The sequence below is a fragment of the Zea mays genome, chromosome 2 (genome assembly GCF_902167145.1).
Source record: "Zea mays cultivar B73 chromosome 2, Zm-B73-REFERENCE-NAM-5.0, whole genome shotgun sequence".
NCBI classification, from domain to species: domain Eukaryota; kingdom Viridiplantae; phylum Streptophyta; class Magnoliopsida; order Poales; family Poaceae; genus Zea; species Zea mays.
This window is the reverse complement of record NC_050097.1, coordinates 157,134,121-157,144,027: the sequence shown is the minus strand read 5'-3', so window position 1 is coordinate 157,144,027 and position 9,907 is coordinate 157,134,121. Positions and strand designations below refer to the sequence as shown.

The window sequence follows — 9,907 nt, the reverse complement described above, 5'->3', positions numbered from 1 at the left end:
AACCCAACCAAGTTATCGGGCCCACGTACACCAACCCTTTCCATCAAGACCTTGGATAGATATGTAAGCGGATCAGATAACTTACCCGAGGTGCCGAGTTTTGATGAACTCGTTCATTTCCAAGGACCATTCACCCATAGTTGCAAATATTACAATAACCAGATATGAACATAAACTTTAACCATAGGAGTTGGGCGGAAGACTTTACAATAAGATAATATACATTAGCAAACTTTTAAGTATCCAAACCAAGTGGTGTTTATTATTACATGCCCGAGGTAGAGTCAAGTGCTAACTTATTACAACATTTGGGAAAAGACCATCTTCCCGCAGCACACACATAATAAACAAAAGCCTCCATCGTGAGTTTAACAAAACTCAAAGGTGTTAATAGTCTCTCCTGTAGAAATAATGGGAATAAAACCCTAAGTATAAAATTACTAGCAAGACTGACCCGACTAAACAAAAGACTCCCAAGAGTATGCTGGTTTGTTGGGAATCAAGGTAAAGCTTACCAAAGTTCAAAGACTCAATTTTTGCAGAAAAGCTTACTAGTAGTGGATCCTTATGCCGAAATTTTACTTCACAAGTTAAGTACTTTTCATGAATCTAGATTTGGCTAATCTAGAGCATTCACTTTCCCTACACTAGCTTCCTTTTATCAACTTTAGTTTCACTTGTTATCTACGATGAGGGTCGAAGATCTAGTCTTAATATCCAAGAAGTTCGGCGATCCGAATCGATTAATACCCAGCTGGGGATCTCCAACCACACGACATATGTAGCACTTAACCCTTGCATATGTCAACTCGCCACTGGGTTTCTCAAGACCAGAATGGGTTCACGCGACCCGAGTGCACAGTACCCCACCATCCAGCCAATTGCCAGGTGGGCACACGTTACTCCCGCCATCTCTCCACTCCCAGTGCGTGCGAGCTGTTCTGGTATTGGTCCGGCCGAGACTAAGCTTACCCATGATGAGGCATGTGGCCAGTTAAAGGGTCCTATATCAGTAGGCCAACAATCATACGGTCCTTAAGCGACACAGACGGGCGACCTTTCCTGCTCAACGTCTGGTCTCACATTAAATTATTTCTGAAAATCTGGTACCTATCAGAGATACCCTACTGAAATGATGAAGTTATCAAGGCCTTTGATATCTTCATCATTCCAGTCTCTTTTGCTTTGTAAAAACATGATTTAGAGATCAAAACATTTTGTTCCTAGTCTATGAGCATACTAAGCACAACTAGATTTTTAAATCCGGTGTCAAGGATGATAGTCAATAACTCATGGAAGTTATGCAGCAAAGGTTTAATCATTCAACTCCTACTACCTAATGCAGCATATAAGTGATAAAAGTTTAAAAATAACAAGGAGGTGGCAAATGCACCGGGGCTTGCCTTGATGAGGAGGAGAGTCAGGCTCTTCGACTAGAATATTGCAGTTAGCAGCAAACCCTACTGGAGCACCTTCGGAAAGGCCTTCATGAACACATTCAGTTGGGGAAACTTCAGATTGAGGAGTTGTCTCCTCTTCCACTTCCACTTCAATTTCTTCTTCTAGGTGCTCTACAAGTCAATTAAAAGTATATGAATGCTCATGTAATGATATGCTATGTAAACTCTCACGAAGGGAGAGGTGGAAGACTCACATATTCTTTAAATAGACAGATGATAAATATATTCATATTTCTATGTTATATAGCTTTGCCTAAAAGGAATCAAATCAACATTTCTTTAGAAAATCAGAGAACTATATAGGTTCTAGTGGGTCAATTTGCTGTTTAACACTAGGTATGGCTCAAGTTTGATTTAACCCTAAATTAGTATCAAAGTTTAGGGTTTTAAATATTTATACTTAGCTAATTTCTGGTTCTCTAGGTAAAGCTATCCCACTCAGTCTTGGATTTTTACCAAGGGTTACTCCAAGGGTAAATTACCATTCCCCAATTTTTTATCAATTTTGGATCTATAGTTTTATTTCTAAAATTCTTTTAAGCCTTCTAAGGGTACTTTTATATAACTAAACAAAATACTTGTTGCTGCAAAAAATCCTATAACTAATTTTTTACAGAAACTACATAATCATGCAAAAATACTTGTTGTTGCAAAATTTAGTTTGAATTTTTAGTATGTTTTCTCAATTTTTAGTTGAATTTATAAGTCACTAGAAAAGAAAAATAAGAAATCCTATGGATGCAACCAGGCCTAAATCTAAAAAGTTGGCCCACACGCACGCGAAAACGGCCTTAGGTCAGCTCCGCGCGCGCTGCGCCACATGTTTTGCACAAACACCCTTGTCGAAATGGGTAAACACACACAGGTTCTAATCACTATTTAAGTGAGTCACTAACAACCACACAAGGGTCCTCTGGACTTCTTCGTTTTCACAAAACCACGTCCTTCTGTCATGCCGGCGGCTCCGACGAGCTAAAAACCAAAAGCACGACGACGCAGTCCAAAAAGGGCCCTAAAAAGCCACAAAAACTTAGTCATGACCCCCATGAACCGCTTTAGGGCTCTCACTGGATTCCCAAGTTCACAGTTTCTCCTGGCCATGGGCGCGACTCAGAGCTTGATTTGGCAAGCTCGCTCCTACGATAACAACTTGGTAGAGTTCAAACGAAACGCATAGAGAATATCAATGACTAACGTAGACCATGGTGCTCACATGAGTGAGCACGGAGAGGGCATAATTAGGTTAGTCAATGATTTGGTGGTTCACAACAACGTTCTTCGACGGTTCGACTTCGTTCTAAACAACCTACAACGGTTCGGCTTCACCACTATCAAAAGAGTACAAAACATGTGATCAAAACTAAGAAATAAAATCAAGCTCGACTGGCCACGACAGGATGAAACAACGGTGACATGCTCACCGGACAGAACAGCAAGGAGTTGCCAAGGTGATTTCAGCCTGAAAGACTTCACGTGACCAGATGAGTACGGACGAGAACGTAGTGACAGTAAGACCTTGAGCAGCAGTTCTAGATAAAGAGCACAAGCAACGAGAGATGGTGTACTGCCCGGGTGGCCACAGTTATAGTAAAAAACGGACACTCGGCAAGACCTGTCCTTATCTGAGCGACGACAAGGTTTGGCTAAGGTTGGCATGGACTGGGCACGCGGCTTCGACCCCATGTCCATGCAAGCTCCAACTACAGTGAGGCAAAGGCCAGCGCTTGCTAGTGTTTTGACAGAGGAGCGTACCCCAGCTGAGTCACTAGCTTCTACCAATTTCTTTTGACTGTACCAGGCTTCAAATATTTACAAGGTGAAGCCCCCCTTTCCGGCTCAGCATTAGAAACTCCTAGGCCCTCTCTAACTCACTTCTAGCCACGTCCAACCTCATCCGAACTTGTATAGCACGGTGGAATACAGCAGGGAGGGGAAAATCTTTTCCAGAGTTTGGATCTGTCAAAACTGAATTCGCACTCCAGCATCCACCTAAACGACTCGTGTTTATGCCTCTTTATTTCATTATTTCATATGGTAACAAGCTAATGTTCCTTAACCAAAATTGTTCCCTAACGTATGAACTACAACTTCTCTATAGAGAACATGGGTCACAGCCGCATGGGTTTAACACAGCAAGACCCAAAATCTGGTTTGTTATCACTAAACTAGGTTTTTAGAACCCACATGCTGACAACACCTTTCTAGAGGCACCTTTACTGCTACATTATTATGGCATCAAATCAGAATTACTCAGAGAGATTTGTTCCTCTACACAGTGTCCCCATTTTACTACACAGTTCCCACTTGAATCTCTATGGATTAGTTAATACATATGCTTGAATACGGCTAACCCCTGCTGAAATTCAGCACTTAGCCATTGGGTTAAGTCTGACCTGGAACCTGAAAATCTACTATTGGACAGCCTTACCTTCACTTTTTGCTGTGGACTCAACCCAAACCCACTGAAGGAACCTTGTACTACTATATATGATCTACCATTTCCTTGAAGAATTCCTAGTCCTAAATTGCATGGATTTGCCGCAAGAACTCTCTGAAGTTGCGCCAAATTTAGCAACTTCAATTCAGGGCACTCTTCCCCAGCTAAAATTTTAGAAGTCTACAGCCTATCTTTAAGCATCATTTACTCTATGTTCTGTGTAGTATCAAGTCCACCACCCTTAATCAAACATGTAATCTAATAGATACTCTACAACGTTTCTATAACGAGTATGGCTCAATACTTCACGGATCATCCACAAAAGAACTCCAAAGTTAGATCAATCACACCAATTTCAGTGAGCTGAAATGGGACTAAGTCTGAATACAGACTTAAAAACACTGAACATTTAGACCACTATTACTGCTAGTCTCATATGGCTTTAGGGGTAGGATCCTTTATCAAACTTACATACCAACACGTGGTCTTCCACTTTGTTTCAATACTCATAGCCTAGAACTATATGGATCAGCCATTAAGGAGATCACAAAACTGCTTCAGATTACAAAACCAGCAAGACTGAAATGCCTCAGTCTGATTTTTCAGACTGAATTTTCCATCTTTAGGCCCCTTTTTCTACCAATTCCATATGGATTTAGGGTAAAGTGAATTAATAAAGTTTGTACACCTGATGTAGCTCTACAAATTGGATATAGTGATTGTTGGTCACTTATTCTCAAATGATGTGAATCAAGAACAAGGCAACATAATTGTTGATTATAATGGACATTCGTTCTCACAAGCATTATCTCCTCATGGGTATAATACTCATCAGACGAAGGTTAAGAAAGACATAGCTTCATCATCTATTATATGAATAAGAATGCAGAACAATGTAGACAATGATTGTATATCATTGATTTATCTATACTTGCATCTCACAAAACATGTATGAATATTAACAAATTTCATATTACATTGATACATTATGTAACACCCCAGGTGTTTATATTCCGCTCGACAACGAGTATGGATTTAAGAACATAATATCAGTGGATAAAACAGATGCTAAATTTTAATCATCTTCGCCTATCGCGATTTTAATATCGCATCTGTTTCGTCGGTCGCGAGTTCGACATCGTTTTTATTTATCCGGGCTCTTCCTAAATTTTCGTGATGTTCGGAATATCGTTGTTCCGAAAATCGGTACGTCCGGTGAATATTTAAAACTCATCGCTCGCGCGAATACGAAATTCGGAAGCTCGACCCACTCGAATGATTTTGTCCCGAACAAATTAATTTGGACTCGACGATAGAAATGTTCGGAGCAAACCAATCTAAATCGCGCACTGTCCGAGAAAAATCGTGCGCGAGGAGATGATTCAATTTATTCTTCAGCACGCTGTTGTGGCGACAAAATCGCGTATACATTAGCAGATATGGTTTCAGCTAATTTTAGTCGAATCACACAGAGCAAATTAACGAAGCCGAAATCCGTTTAATTTGGTTCGTTGCTTCTCGCCTCGATCAAAAAGGTGAATTAACGGTACGGATACATCGATTATATCTTTTTAGACATTGATTTTATAACATCAAAATATCTATGACTTTGCTTAAAAATGGAAGGGAAACAAATATCCCAACGTCTTATCTTTTTCAGCCGTCCGCGGATTTTTTTCAGCGATGTTCATCTCCTAGGCGCAGCTCAGCTCAACAGAAGAAAAATCAAAAAAAATCCCCAGCCGTCCTGATCCCCACCGCCCAGCCACTCTCCTCCAGATTTTTTTCCAGTACCGCGCTTATCTCCACCGCTCTCCCTCCCTGATTTTTTCAGCGTCGCCGTTCTCTGGCATTTCTTCTTCCCCGCGCGCGCTTCTTCTCCCGTGCGCGCTCCTCTCTCCTCCCTCCACCTCTCTCCAGCCGCGTGCCCTCCCTGCTTCTCTCCCTCCTCGGCCGGCGCTCATCTTCCATGGCGCTCAGTCTCTGCTCGGCTCTCACGATGTCTCCATCTCCTCCCATCTCCCTCTGCCATCTCCTGGTGCCGTGTCCGCTGCTTGCCCCCATGGCGCGCCCTCCAGCTCAGAGCTCCTCTGCGCGCCGCAACTGAGCTCCTCTGTGCGCGCCGTCCAGCTCCAATTTTCCTCCCATGGCGCTCGGGCTTCTCCTGCTCCGACTGAAGCTTCCTCTGTGCGACGCTCCTGTTCCCTGGCTCGCCCCTCCATGCGTCCTTGGCCTCTGCTCCTCCCTTGCCGCGTCTCTCTGGTGCTCTGCGCTGGCCACAGATCGGAGCTTCGCGCGCGTCTTCCTCACTGCTCGCCCAGCTCCCCGCTATGCCGCGCGGTTTCTCTGTCTCTCTCTGCTCGTCCGGTCGGTGCCCATGGTCGGTCTGTGTTCGCACCCTGGCCGAGCTCCATGCCATGGCATCTCTCTGCTCGCTCCTTCAACTTCGCCGATTCACCAAGCTCTCACGGCGCCCAGCCTCTGTGCCGAGGCCTATCAACTCTCTCACCCTCGGCCGGCGCTCTGCCCAATCCCCACTTCGGTCACTTCTCCCTGCTGCGTGTGTCGAGCTCCTCTGTTGCACGCACGAAGCTCTCTGCTCGCCGAGGCCGGTTCCTTGCTCGCGCCGCGGTTCTCTCCCAACTCCCTGCCGCGTGCTCCTCGTCCGGATCGGCCGCGACCTCGCCGTCGTTCCTCAGCTCGCTGCGCGCACTGCTCCACTGTGTCGATCCGCATATCTCCTTGAGTTCGTGCGTGTGCGCAGCTTCCTCAAGTCGTCGTGTGCCCAGCTCGCCGGTCGAGCTTCTCCCTCGCGCTTGGATCCGGCCGTTAACGCCTAGCCATATGTTCTTTTTCCCCCAGCTCGTGGATGTCGTTGTTCCGTGTGCTTGGCCTTCAGAGTTCGTCGGCCATCACGACATCCCCGACATCCCCGTCTATCGCGCCATGCTTTGGTTGTTGATCTGCGCAGTTCCTATTCGACAATCGGTTCCGTCTCCGTCGAACTCATATTCGTCATCCCGCCAAACTCCTTCAACACTGCCCCACCCCGTCGTCGTTGTTCCGTCGCCTCGCTTCGACGCCAGTCCCTACGTGCTGTCTCCGACTTGTGTTCGCGTCGACAAAAGAATCCCAAGAAAATATAGAGAAGCAAGCTCCTGGTCGATGCCCAAGTGCTCGGTGAAAGGCCAGAACCAGAATCATCGTCGTTTATGCGGAGTTCTACTTAATATAGAGAGATTCCAAGAGTTGTGGATGGAAAAGAAAGTGAAGCTCCATTCCATACTCGTCAGTTGTTTGATCGAAGACTTCAATCGAAGACTGTCATCGTTCCCGCAAACACTGAATCAAGTTGATAACGGTGAGCTAAATCACTATTTTTACTATAGATTTTATGATCGTGAAATAAGACGCGTAGTTTGTGTATGAAGTTTAAGTTAGAAATACCAGTGATGCGAGGTGTGCTTCGTTGTATTTAGTTATCAAGTATATTTGAACTAGTTCTATTTTGCAGAGTGTAGTATTTCGGTGATGTGTAGGTTAACTTTAGTATTTTATGCAATTATCGATAAAACAGTCGATGCTAGTTGTGTTCAGTGCGCGTAAGATGAAATCGATGTCCTGCGCTAGTAGTTAGTGTCATCTATGTTTGTGATCGATAATGTTGGAGTAGGATATGATCGATGATTTTCTTATCTAGTGATTGGTGTGATGGTATATTGTATAAAATATGCTGACTAGGTAAAAATATATGTAGTAATATGAATCTGTAAATAAATCATAAAAGAAAGTAGAGCATGTGTATATTTTATTGTATTGCGATGTATGCACTACATCCGAATAGGCTAGAAAAGCGTAATTATTATAATTAGTCGTACATTGCTAGCTAGTATTTGATTAATGTTTTGTTATAAGTGTTTCATTCTCTTCGGTGTAGATATCTATCTTATACTCTTTATACTCATGCTCATACATGTGCATCGTGCATCTCATGAGGTACGATAAATAATCGCGTGATGCGGAAGACGAACCAAGTCGACCCCAAGCGCGGGCTAATCCGCATGGTGATGCTGATGGACGAACCTACCTGATCAAGTGCTAGGACAAAGATGATCGTCAAGTGGACATCGTCTAACAACACTAACCTAGTGTTATTCAGGCAAGCCCCGGTGCATTTGCCACCTCCTTGTGTTTTAACATCTTTATCACCTTGTTTGATGCATTAGGTGATAGGAGTTGTGTGCTAAACCGCTGATGCATTTCCTTCCTTGAAAATTGATTACCCTTCCTTGATACCCTTTTTGAAAAGAATTTTATGATGCTTAGCCTTGCTTTAGCAAACAAAAATGTTTTGTTTTAAAACAAAAGTGATGCTTCAATGGGTGGGAATGTTTTCAAAAAGAAAAACTTGTGATGGTGGATCCATCAAGGCCTTGATGGGTTCAACATCGAAAAAGATGTACCTCTGCCAGGTACCAAACTTTGGGTTGAAAATAATAAAGCTAAGACCGGGCGGTTGACTTGCATGAGAAGGGAGTCTCGGTGTAGTGTCTCCGTCTGAGTCGATTAAGGACCGTCTCGATGTAGGCTTGCTGATCGAGGACCTTTTAACTGGTCACATGCCTCATCATGGGTAAGCTTTGCCTCGGGCAGACTAATACCAGAATAAGATAACACGCAATGGGAGTGGAGAGATGGCGAGAGTAGCGTGTACCCTCCATGGCAAGAGGCTGGACGGTGGTGTATCTGTGCTCTCGGTTGGCGTGAACCTGATCTGGTCTTAAGAACCCCGGTGGCGAGTTGACATATGCAAGGGTTAAGTGCTACATATGTCGTGTGATTGGAGATCCTCAGCTGAGTATAATCGATTCGGATCGCCGTAACTTCGCGGACATGAAGACTTGGTCACTGCCCTACGCGTAGCATTCCAGTGAATAAGAAGGGTTGATAAGAAATTGGCTAGTATAGGTCAAGTGCTTGAACTAGGGTAGAAAGAACTCTAGATGCAGGTAACTTTACTTAACCTAACAAATAAAAATAGATTTTAAGGATCCACTCATAGTAAGCTTTTCTGCAAAATAGAGTCTTTGATTCTTGATAAGCCATACCTTGAATCCCTCTAGCCAGCATAACCTTGAGAGTCTTTTCTTTAGTCAAGTAAGTCTTGCTGAGTAATTCCATACTCAGGGCTTTTTCTCTATTGTTTTTCAGGTTATAGTGTTGTGCTGCTGATGATGGTGTTAAGTGCCGGTGGGCTCGGCCTTCTTATAAGTCTAAGTAACTCCCTTACATACTTCTTATTGAGGATGGTCACTTGAGCTAGCATATATTTCAAACTTATACTTTTGTAATCACTCTGATAAATTAATGTAAAATTTTTGTAACTTGTAAAATTTGGAAATAAGATTTCCGCTGCAAAAATATTGGTGTGTGTGATTTGTGTTACTTAATCTTGCGGTCCTGGTTGTAAGTGGTTTATCCGATGTCCTTGGGGCAATCGGACGGATCCTGTTAAGTTATCTGGTGCACATGCATAGCCGTCTGAGGTCTTTGAGACAAGGACAGGTGCATGTGGGCCCAATAACTTGGGAGGTTCTGCCACACATTCGGCTTGCTCGAAGGTGTAAATGCAGGAGAGCGATTACAATCCAGCGTGAACAGTACGATGCTACTGTTCATATATTTATAGGTACAGGACACAGCCGGAGTAAAAATACATTTATGTCCTTGTCATCTGTCTACAATTATAATACGAAATATTATGGACTAAATAGTCTTTATCCTTTTTTGGTCACTGTTGTATTTGGTCTTCGTCATCAACCCGAGCCGAAGTCCCTTGAATATAGCTTCGTCGCCCATTTTCATTACCTTCAGGTTACACCTCTACTCTTGTTACAGAAGAAGATCTCTATTCCGAAGCTAAAGCCTCCAGCAATAATCTTTGTCATGCTGAAGACATATGGTTAGTTACATTTTTGAGGACCTTCGGAGGAGGAAGGCCCCCAACAGT

General features: G+C 43.5%; 1 protein-coding gene across 1 annotated transcript; it reads left to right on the top strand.

Moving 5' to 3' along the window:
- The first annotated feature begins 5,743 nt into the window (after nt 1–5,743).
- LOC100502307 (uncharacterized) lies at nt 5,744–7,467 on the top strand. Its single transcript, NM_001196785.1, has one exon. It carries the CDS (start codon nt 6,118–6,120, stop codon nt 7,324–7,326), a length of 1,209 nt encoding a protein of 402 aa, NP_001183714.1. The 5' UTR covers nt 5,744–6,117; the 3' UTR covers nt 7,327–7,467.
- Nucleotides 7,468–9,907: the final 2,440 nt, after the last annotated feature.

What these genes read in the sequence shown, in the direction of transcription:
- LOC100502307 (NM_001196785.1), top strand. Translation starts at nt 6,118, where the DNA reads ATGCGTCCTTGGCCTCTGCTCCTCCCTTGCCGCGTCTCTCTGGTGCTC.